Genomic DNA, 20388 nt, shown 5'->3' on the forward strand with positions numbered 1-20388 from the left:
ATTTGTGTGTCTTCTTTGGAAAAATGCCTATTCAGGTCCTTTGCTAATTTTTAAATTCTGTTTATTTGTTTTTTGCTATTGAGTTATATGAGTTCCTTATATATATTTAGATATTTGTCTCTTACTAGATATACGGTTTGCAAATATTTTCTCCCATTCCACAGGTTGCCTTTTCCTTTTGTTATTGGTTTCTTTTGCTGTGCAAAATCCTTTTCGTTTGATGTAGTGTCACTTGTTTGCTTTTGCTTTTGTTGCCTGTGCTTTTGGTGTCAAATACAAAATACCATTGCCAAGACCAACATCAAGGAATTTTTTCCCTGTGTTTTCTTCTAGGAGTTTTAACAGTTTCCAGTCTTACATTAAGTCTTTAATCTTTGTGAGTGGTGTAAGATAGAGGTCTGGTTTCATTCTTTTGCATGTGAATATCCAGTTTTCCCAACACTATTCATTAAAAAGACTATCCTTTCCCCATTGTATGTTCTTTGTGCCCTTGTCAATGATTAGTTGGTGGGCTCATTTGTGGCTTCTTTATTTCTTTCCATTGTTCTAAGTGTCTGTTTTTATGCCAGTACCATAGTGTCTTGATTACTATAGCTTTGTAATATAATTTGACATCAGGAAGTGTGATACCTCTCCCTTTGTTTTTCTTTCTTAAGATTGCTTTGGCTATTTAGTCTTTTGTGGTTCCATACAAATTTTAGGTTTTTTTTCTGTGTCTGTGAAAAATGCCATTGGAATTTTAATAAAGATTACATTGAATCTGTAGATCACTTTGGGGAACATGGGTGTTTTATTGATATTAATTTTTCCAATCCATTTGTGTCTTGTTCAGTTTTTTTCATAAGTGTTTTACAGTTTTCAGTGTACAAGACTTTCACCTCCTTGGTTACGTTTATTCCTAAGTATTTTATTGTCTTTAATGTGACTGTAAATGGAACTGCTTTCTTAATGTCTCTTTCAGATAGTTTATCGTTAGCATATCAAAATGCAAGTGATTTTTGTATGTTGATTTTGTATCCTGCAACTTTACTGAATCTGTTTATTAGTTCTAACAGTTTTTTTGGTAGAGTCTTTAGGGTTTTCTATATGTAATATCATGTCATCTACAAATAGAGACAATTTCACTCTTCCTTTCCCATTTGGATACCTTTATTTCTTTTCCTTGCCTAATTTCTCTGGCCAGGACTTCTAGATCTATGTTGAATAAAAGTGGTGAGAGTGGGCATCATTGTGTTATTACTGATCTTACAGTAAAAGCTTTCAGCTTTTCACCATTGAGTATGATGTTAGCTGTGAACTTGTAGTATATGATCTTTATTATGTTGAGGTACATTCCCTCAATACTCACTTTGGTGACAGTTTTTATCATGAATGGATGTTGAATTTTATCAGATGTTTTTTCTGCATCGATTGAGATGATCATATGATTTTTATCCTTAATTTTGTTAATGTGATGTATCACGTTTACTGATTTGTGGATATTGAGCCATCTTTGCATCCCCAGAATAAATTCCACTTGATTATGGTTTATGATTATTTTAATGTATTGTTGAATTTGGTTGGCTAATATTTTGCTGAGGATTTTTGCATCTATGTGCATCAGGGATGTTGGTCTGTAATTTTCTTTTCTTGTAATATCCTTGTCTGGCTTTGGTATCAGGGTGATGCTGGCCTTGCAAGTTGAGTGTGGAAGTGTTCCAGCTACTTCAAATTTTTTGGAAGAGTTTGAGAAGGATTGGCATTAATTTCTCTGTAAATGTTTTGTACAATTTACCAGGTATACCAGCTTGTCCTGGACTTTTCCTTTTTGGGAGATGTTTGATTACTAATTTAATCTTCTTACTAGTTATAGGTCTATTCATACTTTCTATTTCTTCATGATTCAGTCTTTTCAAAAATTAAATAAAATTTTATTTTATTTAAAAATTTTTATTGAGGTATAGTTGATTTATAATATTATTATATTAGTTTCAGGTGTACAACATAGTGATTCAAAATTTTTTTCTACTTGATGTTGGCAGGTTATATTTCTAGGAATTTATCTGTTTCTGTTAGGTTGTCCAATTTGTTGTCATATAATTGTTCATAATGGTCTTTTATGCTCCTTTGTATTTCTGCAGTATCAGTTGTAATGTCTTCTCTTTCATTTCTGATTTTATTGATTTGAATCTTCTCTTTTTTCTTAGTTAGTCAAGCTGAAAGTTTGTCAGTTTTGTTTGTTTTTCTTTAAAACAGCTCAGTTTCATTGATTTTTTTTCCTACTATTTTTCTGGTCCATATATTGATACTTTTTCTGCTCTTATCTTTGTTATTTTCTTTCTTCTGCTATCTTTGGCCTTAGTTTGTTCTTTTTCTAGTTCTTTGAGGTGTAAAATTAGCTAAATAAACTAAAATATGTATTCCTCTGATGATGGATGGATAATTTCAAATGATGTCTTTGAATTTACAGATATTTTTCTTCAGCTTGAGTAAGTCTATTGTTGATGCTCTCTATCACATTTTTTATTTTATTCATTCTATTCTTCAGCTGCAGAATTTAAAAAATAATTTCTCTTTCTTTGTTAAACCTCTTACTTTGTTCACATACTGTTTTCCTGATTTCATTGAGTTGTGTGTTCTCTTGTAGCTGAGTTTCCTTAAAACAATTATTTTGAGGGACTTCCCTGGAGGTCCAGTGGTTAAGTCTCCATTCTTCCACTTCAGGGGGCACAGGTTTGATCCCTGGTCAGGGAATTAAGATTCCACATGCCATGCAGCCTGGCCAAAAACCAAAAATAAACAATTATTTTGAATTCTTTGCCAGGCAAGTTGTTGATCTCCATTTCTTTGGGGCTGGTTACTAGAAAATTATTGTGTTCCTTTGGTGGTATACTATTTCTTTGATTTTTTCATATTTCTTGAAGTCTTGCATTGTTTTCTTCACATTTGAAGAAGTCAGCTCCTCCAATATTTACTGACTGGCTTCAGGAGAGAGATACCTTCATTTGTTCGTCCAGCAAGGAATTCTGAGGCTTTTACAGATCTTTTCTATGGATGTGCCCAGTCTACACTTCTTGTTCTCTCTTAGGGGAGAATTCTTAAGATTCCATGCCTTTTCTCAATCCTGCGAAGATAGGCTGGGTGCTGAGAGCCTCCTTTCTTTCCCCCTTGGGCAGTGCCCTGAAATACTCAAGTTTATGAGCATTCTCCCAGTCCCACAGAGTTGGGATCACTTTCTGTGCTTGTTTGCTAGACATCTGCAAGGGCTAGCTCTCACTGTCCATAGGAGCTCGTGCTGGGAACCAGCCATGGGGAGGTCGTGAGTATAGGGGAGATGCACAGAGTTGAGGGTTCTCATGAGCCAGTTAGGATAAGGCATTCCCAGTGTCTCATGGTTGGCCTTTTAGATAGAATCCACAGATCAGTTGGTAGGAAGAAGGGTGAAGCTGTTAGTTGTGTCCCTTTGATATATTCCAAGTACATCAAAGGGACACAACTGTGTCCCTGTGCTCCCCGCCTCTCCCAATCGCACAGCCTTGCAGATCACCTCAGTAACTTGAGTTAGGCGAGAAAGAAGTGGACCTCTTGGGCAGCATCCAGCACAGCTGGGAGAGGCAGGCACTCACTCACACGCTCTCCCTTTCTCCTGCGGGAAAAAAATCACAGGCTGTGGGGGTCTTCCTGGCACCAAGTCCTGCCACCTTGAGGTAGAGGTGACATGGGCAAAGTGAAACTCTTTCTCTAACTCTCTTCAATATATTTGTTTTCAGATTTTTTTTTCTTCGATGGTGTTTTGGAACTTCTCCTCTGGATTCCTGGACTCTCACATATGTGCCTTCATCTGTGGGTGATTGCTTAAATTGATGTGGAGCTCCAAATCTGCATATAAATGCCCCTGCAATCCAGGGCTCAATATTTTTTACAATTTATTTTTATTTATTTAAATTTTTTTCCAGTTTTATTGAGATGTAATTGACATATTAGTTTAAGGTGTACAGCATAATGATTTCATACATGTATGTATTGCAAAACAGTTGCCATAATAAGTAGCATCCATCAGCACACGGTGTTACAGTTTTTTTTTCTTGTGATGAGAACTTTTAAGGTCTATTCTCTTAGCAACATTCAAATATATAATACAGTGTTGTTAACTAAAGTCACCATATTGTACACTATATCCCAGAAATTATTTATAAGTGGAAGTTTGTACCTTTTGACCAACTTCACCCATTTCCTCCATCCCTCATCCCTAGCCTCTGGCAACCACTAATCTGTCCCTTGTTTCTATGAGTTTTGTTTTTTGAAATTCCACATATAAGTGAGATCATACAGTATTTGTCTTTCTCTGACTTATTTCTCTTAGCGTGATGCTCTTGAGGTCCATCTATGTTGTCACAAATGGCAAGATGCCCACTATATAGTCCTATACACTATTCCATTGTGTATATATAACAAATTTTCCTTTTCCATTCATCTGTTGATGGACACTTGTTTCCATGTCTTAGCTATTGTAAATAACGCTACAATGAATATGAGGATGCAAATACCTCTTTGAGATAGTGTTTTCATTTCCTTTGTATATGTACCCAGAAGAATTGCTGGACCACATGGTAGTTCTACTTTTAATTTTTTGAGGAGTCTCCATACTGTTTTCCATAATGGCTGCACCAATTTACATTCCCTCCAACAGTGCACAAGTGTTCCTTTTTCTCCACATCCTTGCTAACACCTGTTATCTCTTGTTTTTTTGATGACAACCATTCTAAAAGGTGTGAGGTAACATCTCATTGTGGTTTTGATTTCAGTTTCTCTGATGATTAGTTATACTGAGGAACTTTTCATGTGCCTGTTGGCCATTTGTATGTCTTCTTTGGGAAAATATCTGTTCTGGTCCTCTGCCACGGCTCACTCTTGAACTGTTACGTAGGTGAAAATCCAAGTTATCCAGGGGCAAAACAAGAGCTGAAGGAGCCAAACACACTTCAGCTGTTGTCTACCACAGTGGAGACAGATTTAACCTATAAAGACTAACTTGATCTGAATAAGAGGAAAAGCTCTAGCTTGATAAATAGGTCTAACTTGAATCACTACGATATAATTGAGTGGTGGCTCCTCAACCACATGCCAGATATAAGCTTGTTCTCAGACCCAGGGCCCTTTGGATAAAAGATGGCCTTTGACGAAGGACCCTGCTGCTCTGCTAAAAATTGACACTGTAAGTCTTCCTTCTAGGCTTCCCCCCCAAATATTTGCAACCATTTGCCAGTGTGGTGGTGCATTAGGCTAAGGGAAATAACCAGATTTTTAAAATGGATTACTAGATAATTGTTGTGAACTGACACTAATTACTGAAGTTCTAAAACGTCCCCGTAGTCCAGTAGTCAAATAGGGGTTTATGGAGCTCAGGTCATGAATGTAGTTGTGGTTTGGGTCCATCTCAATGGCTCCAGTAAATTCCAAACCAAACCCATGGTTCTCTCTCCAGTTCCAGAAAGCATAATTGGAATAGACATACTTAACAAAATCTCCATATAGGTTCTCTAACCCATGGAATGAGAGCTATTATGGTAGCAAAAGCCAAGTGGAAGGCACTAGAAGTGCTTCCCCATACCAAAATAATAAACCAAAAGCAATATGACATAGAGACATTGGAGAGATTAATGTTGCTTGAAGGATGCAGGGATGGTGATTCTTGCCACATCTTCTTTCAGCTTGCCTATTTGGCCTGTGCAGAAGACAGATAGATCCTAGAAAATGAAAGTGGATTGTTCCAAACGACTTATTCATGTAGTCCCTCTAATTACAGCTACTGTTTGGGTGTTGTTTCATTGCTGCAAAAAATCAACTCTTTCCCTGCTATCTGCTATCTGGCATTCCTTTGGCAAATACTTCTTTCCCCCTTTAGTCCTGTTAGTATGACCACACGATGCAGTTTTGTTTCATCTGGAAGGATCAGCACTACACCTTCACTGTTCCATCCCAGGGATATATTATTTTTCTAACCCCCTGTCATAATCTAGTCCAAATGGGTCTTGATCTTCTTCATTACACAAGAATGGACACCACAGGATATTTGTGGTACCATGCTGACTGGACATAGTGAGTAAGAATTAGTAACTATCCTAGATAATTTGATAAGATATATGCACGTCAGAGGGTGGAAATAAGTTCCACAAAATTCAAGGGCCTGTTGCCTCAGTAAATTCTAGGCGTCCAGTGGTCTGGAGCATGTCCAGATGCTCCAAGATGAAAAACTAGTTGCTGCATCTGACTCCTCCAACCACTAAGAAAGAGGCACAATGGATATTGGAGGCAACATAAACCTCATTTGGGTGTGCTACTTTGACTCACTGAATAACTTGAAAGAGTTCCAATTCTGAATATTGCCCAGAAGAATAGAAGGCTCTGCAGCAGGTACAGGTTACCAAGTTAGTTGTTCTGTCCCTTGGACCATATGGCCCAGCAGATCCATGTTATTTGAAGTGTCTGGCAGATAGGGATACTGTGTGAAGACTTTAGCAGGCAAATATAGGTTGATCAGAGTTTATAGGATTCCAAACAAAGCTATGTTATCACCTGCCAATAATTATTCTCCTTTTGGAAACACCACCTAGCTTGCCATTAGACTAGTAGAGACTTAACATGTGACCATGGCCACCAAGTTACCTTTGAGTTGAGCTGCTCACCATGAACTGGATGTTCTCTGATTCACTAATACATAAAGTTAGGCATACAGATCTGCACTAGATCAAAAATGGCATTAAAACATATAAAATTGAATTTGAGCAGATTCTGAAGGCACAAAAAAATTGTATGAGGAAATGGTTAATATACTTGTGGCTCTTACTGCTGCTGCATGGTCTTCTCTCTTTCAACATATATCTATGACTTGTCACCAATTGACTGAGGAAGAAAATCCTTGACCCTGGTTCACAGATAGTTCTGCATGATATGCCAGCATCAGCTAAGAATTCACAGCTGGAGTACCATAGCCCTGCTCATGTATGGCTCTGATGGGCAGTAGTGAAAGACAGTCTCAGTAGGCATAACTCTGAGCAGTGACCGATCTGTATAGCCTGGAAGAACAAATGTTCAGACTGTACAGATTTTCACTGATTCATTGGCAGTGGCTAATGATTTGGCTGGATGGTTGCAGACTTGTAAGGAGTACAAGGAGTCTAAGGAAGATATATGTAGGTAAATTTCTCTGAATGGGCACAGAATGTGAAGATAAATTTGAGTCCCTTGTAAATGGTCCCCAAAGGGCAATATCAGAAAAAGACGTTAATAATCAAGTGGACAAGATGATCTGTTCCATGGATGTTAGTCAGCTCTTCCAACAGCTACCCTTGTCCTTGCCCAATGGACTCATGAATAAAATTGCCATGTTGGAAGGGATGAAAGTTACTCATGGGCTTAGGAACATGGACTTCCACTCACTAAGGCTGACATGACTACAGCCACTTCTGAGAGCCCCATCTGCCAACAGCAGAGACAACTGATTTCCCATTCCCTGGGGAGAGTATGAGTCAGCCACTTGGTAACAGGTTGATTACATCAGACCACTTTTACCAAGAGAAAGACATCACCTGTGTTCTCACTGGAATATACACTCATTTTGGATATGGATTTGCCTTTCTAGACCACCGTGCTTCTCCCATTACCACCATCCCTGGACTTCAGGGTACCTCATTCACCATCATGGTATCTGAAAGGATTGTTTCTGACTAGAAAATAATTTTACTTAACATCCAATGATGTATGTCAGTAGGGTCATGCTCATAGAATTAACTCTTCTTACCATTTTCCCCATTACCCAAAGCAAGAACCTGATAGAATGGTGTGGAGGTTGGTGGGGAGCACTTTTTGAAGACCCAGTTTTAGTGGCAATACTTTTCATGGCCTGGACAGGTAATATCCTCCAGGATGTGGTATATGTTCAGGTACCAAGATATGGTGCTGTTTGTCTCTTGGCTAGGATTCTCAGGTCCAAGAGAGAAAGTGTGAAAATGAGAGTGACTCTTCTATTGCTCCTGGTAATCTAGTAGTGAATACTTTACTTTCTGTCTCAGCTGTGACCAAGTGACAAGTTACAAAAATGATGGTAGTAGTTACAGGCATTTCACTCCTACTTTGAAATGAATATATACCAGTTCTTTTTCTTTTCTTCCCCTATCTCATTCCCCTACTAGCACATGTGAATAGTGGCTAACCTTATATTTCATTATTTAGGTTACAGAATACCCATGGAGATCTGTCTCACTAGAAGAGAAACATCACTCAAAGATGGATAAAGTGACATAGGGGACTTTGTATCCTCCACTGGGGAGAGTGTTGGTGTATTGTTTATTATAGGAGGGATCTTGCATCATGGAACATGAGAACATGATTGCTATTTTGTTATACAGAAGTTTTAAATATTGTTAAAGTGTAAATGAATGCCAAACTGATGAGTGGACTGAGGTGGTTTGTACTCTGCTAACTCATTAAGCTAGAATTATGTTGCCCAGTATCATTTTCCCTGTATGATTCTGGGTTAGAGTTGGTCAAAAGAGGAATCTGTGCAACATTTGGAAGGCAGAATTTAAGCAGAAGCCATTTCTCTGTGAAGGTCATCATGCTTAGATGTGGCAACAGTAGAGAGGACAGTGGGTTCCAAATTGCCCTCACTCTCCTCTGTCGTGTTTCCAGCCCTTCTTCCCAATGTCCAGCTTTTCCTCCTAACTGCCGACCCTATTGACAAACGATGGCCCCAGGGTCACCACCAGAGAGTTGGCAAAATACTGTCAAGGCAGTAGCTACTCGGAGGCACATCTTCCTATAGATATTCTCACAAGCCTTTCCCCCACCCCGCTCCCCCGACTCTACAGTCTCACTGTGGCAGTTGGACAAGGTGGCTTCTCAGATTATCTGACTGGTGACTTCTCTGATGCTCCGGCTTCTCTCCTAAACTTACTTCACTTCCCCAGCTTCTCCTACAACATGTAAGATATAATTCCTGTAATAAATCCCTTTTCTCATACATGATAGTGGTTCATTTTCCCCCATCAAAACTTGACTGGTATGAATAGAGAACTTCCTGATGGACTTTAAGCCTGTTCTGTCTGTTCCTGAGGCCCAGTTACAACCTTGTGTTTCCTGTATTTAGTTGCTTAACCACTATTTGATTCTATTTACAAAATAAAAAATTTTTCCTAAGCTAATTTGCGTTGGTTTCCAGGTATTTGTGATTAAAAAAAAAAAAAAAAAACTGTAACCAACACCCTATGGCAATGTTAATTATGGATCTCTTGTATTTCTTCATGCCTGTGAGCAGAGACACAGACTGCCAAACTCTTTTTTTTTTTTAATTTATTTTATTTATTTATTTACGGCTGTGTTGGGTCCTCGTTTCTGTGTGAGGGCTTTCTCTAGTTGTGGCAAGCGGGGGCCACTCTTCACCGCGGTGCGCGGGCCACTCACCACCGCGGCTTCTCTTGTTGCGGGCCACAGGCTCCAGACGCGCAGGCTCAGTAACTGTGGCTCACGGGCCCAGCTGCTCTGCAGCATGTGGGATCTTCCCAGACCAGGGCTTGAACCCGTGTCCCCTGCACTGGCAGGCAGACTCTCAACCACTGCACCACCAGGGAAGCCCCAGACTGCCAAACTCTTTTCAAGGATGTTTATGTAGCAAAGAGTCTTGGAATATATTATGGCTTCCCATGGTACAAAGGGCACGTATGCTTACTGCCCATTATAAAATATCTGTTTCCCTCACTCAGTGTTCCTTTCCCGTTATGCAATCCACTGTGCAGGTATTATTTGGGCCTCTTCCTACCGCCCCGTGGGAACTGGGGCTCAGGAAATGAGGCAAAAATGATGATACTTTGGCTATTGCTATTGCTATTGCTATGACTGTCCTTTGTCGCTGACCTAAGAGAGATGAAACTGTTGCAGGTTAACTTGTCAGCTGGTATGGATGGTGAAATCTCAGATCCTTCACAGTTCTTGAAAATAAGATTATTTTAGACTGGTGTAATTTCATATGAACTGCTCATTAGGCTTTTCGAATAGAACAATGTATATACTTATGACACAAGGTAACATTTTAATAAACAAGTAAATGTATTAGGTTTTGAAGAAATAAACTCAGTTTATTCTATCACTACAGTGTAACAATTACTTTAAATGCATAGATCTCTTTATTTCTCATTTGTAATGACAAGAATTTGGTTAGGATGCTTTGCTTATAGTAACAGAAACAAAATTCTACTTTATGCAAAAAAGATAATTTATTTAAAAATTACAAGGGTACCTTACCAAAGCTAAGAAAAACAGTTAAAAACAGGGCTCAGGGATGGTGGCTAGTAACAGAATTCAAATCTTGTTAGCTTAAGCAAAAAGGGGAATTTATAATTAGGATACAAGGTTGCCTTACTAAGCCAAGCGTGGGAAACATGAAGGGCTGGAACAAGGGAATGGAGCACTGTTAGAAAGCCAGGAATCACATTCTCCTGATCTCTCATCTCTATTCTTCACTTTGCAAATATTTCACTGCTCTCTCACTGCAGATTTCCTGTTTTTTCTCTTTCTAAACCACAGGGTGGGACATGGCAACTCATAGCTACCTAATTTATGTTTCCTCTATTCCAGAGATTAGTCAGACCAAGGCTAGAATCTCTTGTCTTCAACCCCAAATTCCTAGGGAAGTTTTAGAATCTTACCAGATTTAGAGATGACTTTCTTCTCTGAGATAGTAAGATAGAAGTTGGTAGAACACCAAGAGACAGAGACCAAGTCAAAATACTTTTTACCACTCCTTACAAACCTTGAGCTGAAATAGCTTATTTTGATTTAGGAATGGATATAGAGAGATGTTCTCACAACCCATGAGATGTTCTCACAACTATAACCAGTAGAAATGACCAGGTGCTTCAACAGAGAGAGGTGTTCTAATACTTTTTAATATTCCCCCTAGGAAGGAAGTGATCGGCCTGGATAATGCTACTACCATATTTGAGACAAGTTTCTTTTCATTTATTGTAATAGGCATGATTTATCTCTTGGGAAGATATGCACAGGTCCTGGTATGAGTATTTTAAGCACAAAAGGTAATATTATATTTTGTTAATTGTTTTTCCCAAGAGAAAGAAAAACAGAGACTAATTACATGAAGAGTATTTGTGAGAAAGAGATTAAAAGAGATTAATTACAGGGTGGGTGTCAGAAATCCCTCAGCGCCATAAATAGACATTTGACCAAGGGTCTCTCAAATTAGAGAGGAATTCTGGTTCATCTAGCTTGAGTCACACGTCTATGAACATAGCTGCTCACATCTTCATCACAGTGGGGTAAGGGTTGGAGGGCTATTCTGAGAAACAGACATGGGAAAGGGCAAAGAAAATTATTTTCTGTATTCTTCACAGTGTTCCAGGCTCCCCTAGAGGAGCAAAGTTATATTGCTTATGAAAGTCATGGCATAATAAGATTTAAATAGTAGGTGATTTATGTATTTAAAATTCAGAATAGCTGATGGAAGTATTCTGCCCAGCCTTACCCACATTGAAATAAAACTGAAAATGTCAAAGTATAAAGAAATGCTGCAAATGTTTTATTAAAAATGTATTTGTGCTGAAGATTTCTTAAAGTATTTCTCCTATGTGTTGAAATACATTCCTATTATTTATTATGTCCTTTGATGAGATACAAGGAGTTAAACTTAATGTTTATGATATTGCGCTAGTTCTTCCTGTAATTTTGTTTCTAGAAATAATTGGCAAGATAAGTAGGACCACTCTATGGTAAAGATCAAGAAAAGCAATATTAGCATGGACATGTTAAGAGACTCAGAAGCTGGTAATTCAGTTTTAACTTTACATGATTTCAGCGTACACAAAGTTTCAAAAGAAAAAAGTCATTCAATATTATGTTGAAGGTTTTGTATTTCAACCTCTGTATTTCTTCGTGTAAATATTCCCTTAATGTTGTCATCTTTTTGATCATCATAAAGTGTCATATTTAGTACATTTCCAGTACATTCTTCTAATGGAATGGTTGACAAGTATGAAAATACTTTCTCCATTACAGGCTCCCCGAGAAAAGGCATTGGAGGGCTCTTTTTCACTAGGGAATCATCAGAAAACCAGTCATCAGCTACTTCTATACTTTGGCTGTAATAAGAATCAGATGGTAACGTTGATAAGCTTAAGGTAACACTGCTGGGATTTGTTGCCGAGCTAGTCTCTGAGGGGTCACAGATGACTTTTTTTGTTGCAAGGCAGAATTCATCTTTAGAATAATCTTTAATTGCTGTAAAAAAAAATTAGATTTACTATGAATATTACATATTTATGAGCCAAACCTTAATTATAAGGATAATGTTACTTTCTAAAATTCAAACTCTTCTTAGGGTTTTAATGAACAGGATGATGCAACAGTGAAAATGTTAAGTTGCTATCATCATCCATACAATGTTAAATATGTAATGGGGAATCAGCAATATTTTCAAGATAATCAAGAGTACAAAAATCTATTCTAAATAAAATCAACCTGTTTTAACAGGAGAAGATTCTAAACAGGCTAGAAAGCTCAGTTCTGGAATGTCCCTTAAAATCAGAGATGGCAGACAGTTTCTTAACTATTTATAGCTAAATATTGTCTTATTTAAAAAATAAATTTTAAAATGCCTCCTTAAGCAGGTAGATTACAAACTGTTTGATCCACAGTGGGAAGGGCCTATGAGTTGGCTTTATACCAATTAAAGTAACAACTAACATTCATATAGTGCCTTACAATTTACAAAGCAGTTCGATATACTTCCAGATCTCATTTACCCTCTCAGTTATTCTTCAAGGTAGTTATTAGCCCTCCTTCACAAAAGATATGACTGAGACTGAGACTTAAAGGAATGAGTCACCAAAATCAGATACAAAATGGACTTCAATCTAGATTTGTGTTACTCTAAGTCCCATGCTTCTCCCACTACATTATTTATGCTGCACAGTTTTAAATAAAAAATGTTAAGTTTTAGAAAAGATCACATTTACACAATATCCTAAAATATCTTTTATAATATTTTACATATTAATTTTTGATATGAATATATAACATTAATTGTTAAAGCTGTTTTAAATACCTTATTACATTTTATATTCAGCATTTCTAAAATTATGTAGGAGGGTAATGTTTTGAGGTACTAAGTCAATATCTAAAGGGTTACAAAACACTCATGTCTTTTAACTCTCCATCATTACTATATGGCATTGACTGTGATACCTTTGGATATAAAGAAGGGACAAAAATTAAAATTTCACATTTTAATTTAAGACAAGACATTATAAATTTTGTTTTCTAAAAAATATATGCCCATTCATATACTAATAAATGTTTCCCTTGAATTTTTATGATTTTAAAAAAATATTTAGATATTTAGGATATATTTAGGATAGCCTCTTGATTCTTTAAAATGTGAATTGCTGGAAGTTGATTACAATTTATTCTAATAAATTGTTGAGAGAAAGTACCTTTTATATGTGCTGTTTCCTTTTTTCTTTGCTCCTCCTACATAAAAAAAAATGTTATTTGTGTTTTAAAAATTAATAGTTTTTAAACAATTTGATATATATTTATATAAGAATAATATATTTTAACATCATAATAAATTTTTGAAAGAATCATATTTTCCACGATATGAATTTATTTTACCAAACTATATTGACAGGAAAGAAAAAGTGTTGAGGTATCATCTGAAAAGAATGTGAATTGGTTCAAGAAGGCAGTCTCCAGGGTAGGGAATGAAGGGTGAAAAAGAGTTCAACAGGATTATTTCTCTCCATTCTCACTAACTTAGAGTCACTTGGTTCGAACTAGAGAGGGCTAAAAAAGTAATTACAATTCCTAGACTTGCTCATTCTATTAACTAATAACAAAACAGTGAATTCTGGCAGAAGGCTTTTATAAAAATGCGACTATTCTTTTGAAGCAAGTAAAACATTTGATCAAACAATACATTCCAGATGTGTTCTGGGAAGTGTGGTGGTGTAGTAGTTCTCAAACAGGGCATCAGAATCACCTGGTATGTTGATTAAAATGCTGATTCTTGGACATAATATCAGACCCTACTAAAACAGATTCTCTGGCAGTAGGGTTTAGGAGTATGCAGTGTAACACTCCTCAAGCAGTTCTGATTCAGTTTTTCCTTAGACCACTAGATAAACAATGAGCTAGTGCATAGGGTGTTTGTTTGGTATGTGGTGGGTGAAGACAGAGAGATAACACTGTCTCTTGTGTTATAGGGGAACAGTGTGGGTATTCTATGCTGATTTTCATTGTCTTGTTCACCGAAAAAGGCTTGCTTAGGATATACATATATATAGGGTATACATATATATGGGATATACATATATATAGGCTAACACATAAGTTCTTTTTTTTTTACAACTTACTTTACTTTTTGGTCATTTTCAACTTTTATTAATATAAATGCCAGTATAGGCTCCTGACTTACCTTGCCTGGATTTAGGACCAATTCAATTTGTGACTCCTGTACAAATTATATTAGAACATTGCTTCTCACACTTTCATGTGCCTATGTATCACCTGGGGGAGCTTGTTAAAATGCATATTCTAACTCAGTAGGTTTGGGGTAGGGTCTGAGATTTTGCATTTCTAACAGGCTCCCAGGTAATGCTGATATTGTTGGTCTGGGAACCACAGAGTAAGGTCCTAGTCTGATTAAAATTCTACCCAAACTAAGGGAATGACAAAATGGGCATTCTTATATATTGCTATATATAAATAGGTATAACTTTTCTGGAGGGCAATTTAACAAATCCATTTCTAGAAATTTATTATGCCAGGTAAATAATTTTGGATTTGTATAAATATTCAGTTACCAGAATGTTCACCACAACACTGTTTAGCATTTTTAAAACCTATAATTTAAAATTCTAAAAGTAAGGAAATCTTTAAATATGTTAGGATATGTGGATATTAATACAATGAGTATTCTTTCAAAATGATACCATAGTATCAGAAGTAAGTAAAGACTCAAAAAATGATGGTGACGTATAAAAAAGACAGAGGAATAATCTTAAACAAGTGGCTCACTGGTTAAATTTAGGAATATTTGAGCATCAAAATAATGATAGTAATGGATTATAATCTGCTGAATAAAATAGAAATCCATGAGTCTATACTAATAATAAATAAATAAAATAAGGAAGAGGGTAGGGCTTCTTTCTCACAGTAGAACACCAAATGACAAATATGGATGGGAGTGGCAGAATTAGAAAATCATCATCTTGTTATAGTTTTGTAAAGATTAGCTCAAGTAATAATAATTTATATAGCTAGTAAGTAGAGTTTGATGAAGAGGAGGATATTTACATGTTTTCAAAGTGTCACCACACAGCTTGTTTATTAACTGTAAGGGTAAAAACAGAAATAATTCAGTGAGGAAAGAACAGACAACATCTTGATTATGTGATCAACTAAAATCACCAGTGAAGAGCAGATGTACACTGTACGCCTTCAGATGTGATAAACTGCAAGGAAAAGTCACACTGAGGAACAGTCTATGATCTATAAAATAACTGGCTTGTATTCTTCAAAAATGTCAATATCATTGAAAGACAAAGAAAGGAAATTTTAAAATATTTTGAACTAAATAATTATGAAAACAAAACATAAAATTTGTGGGATGCAACAAAAGAAGGCCTTAGAGGAAAATTTAAATATTAAATGTTTATATTATAAAAGAACAAAAGTCTAAGAATAAAAAAGCAGACATCTCCAGGCAAGACTGATTTAGGAAAAGAGAAATATAATCAGGAATAAAAAGAGTACCATCACTAAAGATTCTATAGATTTTAGAAGCATAATAAGAAGAAACTACTAAAAACTTTCTGCCAATAAACTAAACAACTTAGGTACAATGGACAAATTTACTGAAAAAAATTTCGAAAACATACAAAATAGAAATATTTTGTATGTTCCACATCTGTTAAAGGAGCTAAATTCATAGTCAAAAATTTTCTCTTGGGGCTTCCCTGGTGGCGCAGTGGTTGAGAGTCTGCCTGCCAATGCAGGGGACACGGGTTCGAGCCCTGGTCTGGGAGGATCCCACATGCCGCGGAGCAGCTGGGCCCGTGAGCCACAACCACTGAGCCTGCGCGTCTGGAGCCTGTGCTCCGCAACAAGAGAGGCCGCGACAGTGAGAGGCCCGCGCACCGCGATGAAGAGTGGCCCCCACTCGCCGCAACTAGAGAAAGTCCTCGCACAGAAACGAAGACCCAGCACAGCCAAAAATAATAAATAAATAAATTAAAAAAAAAAAAAAAAATTTTCTCTTGAAGAAAATTCCAGACCTTGATGACTTCTTTGGTGAATTCTAGAAAAAAGTTTGAGAAAGCAATATAGCCAATTCTACACAAAAATTTTTCAGAAAGTAGAGGAGCAGGAACCATTTCCCTATTGTTTTGTGACCAGAATAAAATTGTGATACTGAAATCTAACCAGATATTACAAGATAAGAAAATTATAAAATAATATCCTTCGTTAACATAGATGCAAAAATTATTTAAAATATATTAGTAAATCAAATCCAGTGGGGTTTATTCCAGAAATACAGGGTTGATTTAACATTTGAATTCAATGTAATTCACATTAACAAAATAAAAGAGAAAACCCATGTGAACAATCTTAAAAGATGCAGGAAAAGCATTTGGCAATATCACCAACCCTTCATGGCAAAACAAACAGACAAACCTCTCAGGAAACTAGGAATAGAAGAGAATTTCCTCAATCTGACTATATGCATCTACAAAAATTCTATAGCTAATTTCCTATTTAATGATGAAAAGCTGAATGTATTCTAAGATCAGAATATAAAAAGGATATCTGTTCTCAATACTTCTGTTCATAATTATACTGGAGGTCCTATCCAATGCAATAAGATGAGAAAATAAAATAAAAGCATAAACATTGGAAAAGAAATAAAACTGATGTTTTTCACAGATCTCATGCTTGTACATGAAGAAAACCTTTTGTGGTCCTCAAAAAAACTACTAGAAGTAATAAATAAATTTACTTATAAAGGTCATAGAACACAGGTCAACTGTAGTAAAGATGGCAATTCATTACAAACTAATGTATAAACTAAATGTAACTCTTGGGACTTCCCTGGCATTCCAGCAGTTAAGACTCCACGCTTCCACTGCAGGGGGCATGGGTTCGATCCCTGGTCAGGAAACTAAGACCCCCGTGTGGTGTGGGGTATGCTGCGTGGTGCAGCCAAAAAAGAAAAAAAAAAGGTAATTTTCATCATGATCTCAACAAGATTTTTTTCCAGCTAAAGTTCACCTTAAAATGTATATGGACATGCAAAAGAATAAGAAAACCTAAAACAATGTTGAAAAAGAAGAATGAAATTGGAGAAATCGTACTGCTCAATTTTATAGTTTACTATACAGCTAGAGTGTGATATTGGTAGAGGTAGACACACAGGTCAATAAACCAGATACAGAATGCAGAAACAGACTAACACATATATGCCCAACAGATTTTTCACAGAAGTTGCAAAAACAATTCAATGGAAGAGGATAGCCTTTTCAATAAATAGTGCTGGAATAATATGACATCAATAGCCCCCCAAAATGAACTTTGATTTAAACCTCACACTTTATACAAAAATTAACTAAAAATGGATCAGAGATAGAAATATAAAATGTAAAACGATAATAGCCAAAACAATCTTGAAAAAGAAGAACAAAGTTAGAGAACTTACTGATATCAAAACTTACTACAAAGCTATAGCAATGAAGACAGTGTGGTATTGGTATAAGGATAGATATATAGATCAATGGAATAGAACCGAGATTCCAGAAATAAATGCTCATATTTACAGTCAGTTGATTTTTGGTACGAGTGCTAAGACAATTTGATAGGAAAAGAATACTCTTTTCAACAAATGGTGTTGGGACAACTAGGTTTATACATGCAAATAAGTGAAGTTGGACCCATACCTCATACTATACACAAAAAACTAACTCAAAATGGATCAAACACTTAAACATAAGAGCTAAAACTATTAAATTCTTAGAAGAAAACAGAGATATAAATCTTTATGACCTCAATTAAGGAATGATTATAGATATGACACCAAAGACACAAGCAACAAAAGAAAAAATAGGTAAACTGGACTCAAGAAAATTAAAAACATTGGTTCTTCAAACAACACCATAAGAAGAAAAGACAACCCACGAAATGGGAGAAAATTTTTACAAATCATATATCTGATATAGGATATGTACTAGAATATATAAAGAATACTTAAAACTCAACAACAAAAAGACAAATAGCCCAAATTTAAAAAATGGACAAAACTTTGAATAGATATTTCTCTAAAGAAGATATACAAATATCCAAAAAGTACATGAAAGTATTTTCAACGTCATTAGGCTTTAAGAAAATGCATATCAAAACCATGACAAGATACCACTTGGTGCCCACTAGGATAACTATAATAAAAAAGACAGGTTAAAAACAAGGGTTAACAAGGGTGTCACAAAATACAATCTTCATATACTGCCTGTGGGGATATAAAATGGTGCAGGCACTTTGGAAAACAGTCTGGCAATTCTTCAAAGATTAAACATAGAGTTACCATATGACACAGCATTTCCATTCCTTGGTATATACCCAAGAGAAATGAAAACATATACCCACACAAAAACTTGTATACGAATATACATAGTGACATTACTCATAATAGTCAAGAAGTGGAAACAACTCAAATGTCCTTCAACTGATAAATGGATAAACAAAATGTGATATATCCACACACAATGGAATATTATCTGGCCATGAAAAAGAATAAAATATTGATATATGCAATAACACAGATGGACCTTGAAAACATTATGCTAAATGAAAAGGCAGATACAAGAGACCTTATATTGTATATTTCTATTTATAAGAAATTCCAGAATAGGCAAACCTATAGGTACAGAAAGTATAGATTAGTGGCTGTCTAGGCCTAGGAGGGTTGGAGGAAAATGGAGGGGCAGTGATTGCTAAAGGTACAGGGTTTCTTTTTGAGGTGATAAAGGTGTCCTAAACTGATTGTGAAGATGGTTCTATAACTCTGTGAATATCTAAAAACTACTGAATTAGACACTTTAAAAAGGCAAATTGTATGGTATGTGAACTATATCTCAATAAAGCTGTTAAATATAAAACAAAGCAACCTAAAACTAAGAAACTTTTAGAAGAGAACTTAGAAACAAATCCTTGTGACCTAGGGTTAGACTAAGAGTTATTGGACATGACACTTAAAGCATGATTCAAAAAGGAAAAATATACAACTCAACAACAAGGAGGCAAACAACCCAATGAAAAATGGGCAGAAGGCCTAAACAGACATTTCTCCAAAGAAGAAATACAGATGGCTAATAGGCACATGAAAGATGCTCAACAGTGCTAATATTAGAGAAATGCAAATCAATTACAATGAGGTACCACCTCTCACCAGTCAGAATGGCCATCATTTAAAAGTCTACAAATAACAAATGCTGGAGAGGGTATGGAGAAAAGGGAACCTTCCTACACTGTTGGTGGGAATGTAAGTCAGTGCAGCCACTATGGAGAACAGTATGGAGGTTCCTCAGAAAACTAAAAATAGAATTACCATATGATCCAGCAATCCCACTCCTGGGCATGTATCTGGGCAAAACTATGATTCAAAAAAATACATGCACCCCTATGTTCATAGCAGTACTATTCACAATAGCCAAGACATGGAAACAACCTAAATGTCTATTGGCAGATGAATAGATAAAGAAAATATGGTATATATATACACAATGGAATACTACTCAGCCATAAAAAAGAACAAAATATAAAGCCATTTGCAGCAACATGGATGCAACTAGAGTTTATCATACTAAGTGAAGTAGCCAGAAAGAGAAAGACAAATACCATATGATATCACTTATATGTGGAATCTAAAATATGACACAAATGAACCTATCTATGAAACAGAAACAGAATCACAGACATAGAGAACAGACTAGTGGTTACCAAGGGGGAGGGGGTTGGGGGAGGGGTGGAGTGAGAGGTTGAGGTTAGCAGATGTAAGCTTTCATATGTAGAATGGATTAACAACGAGGTCCTACTGTACAGCACAGAGAACTATATTCAATATCCTATGGTAAACTGTAATGGAAAAGAATATAAAAAAGAAGAATGCTTATAAATGTGTAAATGAATCACTTTGCTGTACAGCAGATTAATACAACATTGTAAATCAACCATCCTTCAATAAAAACAAAACAAAACAAAAAGGTAAAATGGATAAATTGGACTTCACCAAAATTAAAACTTATGCTGTTTTTCATTTTGAGAGGATGAAAACAAGTCATCAAATGGGAG

At 36.1% G+C, this 20388-nt stretch overlaps 1 protein-coding gene across 5 annotated transcripts in view; it reads right to left on the reverse strand.

Moving 5' to 3' along the window:
- Positions 1-9239: 9239 nt before the first annotated feature.
- The window catches only part of LOC309645526 (uncharacterized protein C1orf185 homolog), a 247587-nt gene continuing 236438 nt past the window's right edge, over positions 9240-20388 (reverse strand). For all 5 annotated transcript variants that reach the window (XM_082430752.1, XM_082430753.1, XM_082430754.1 and 2 more), the window contains 2 exons: positions 13482-13518; positions 9240-12267 (listed from right to left, as the gene is read on the reverse strand). In XM_082430752.1, coding sequence (XP_082286878.1) covers positions 11873-12267; positions 13482-13518 — 432 coding nt within the window. In that variant the 3' untranslated portion in view covers positions 9240-11872. The remainder of the gene's footprint in view (positions 12268-13481; positions 13519-20388) is intronic.

This window comes from Balaenoptera physalus, assembly GCF_965194825.1.
Source record: "Balaenoptera physalus genome assembly, chromosome: 1".
In the NCBI taxonomy this organism is placed as follows: Eukaryota; Metazoa; Chordata; class Mammalia; order Artiodactyla; family Balaenopteridae; genus Balaenoptera; species Balaenoptera physalus.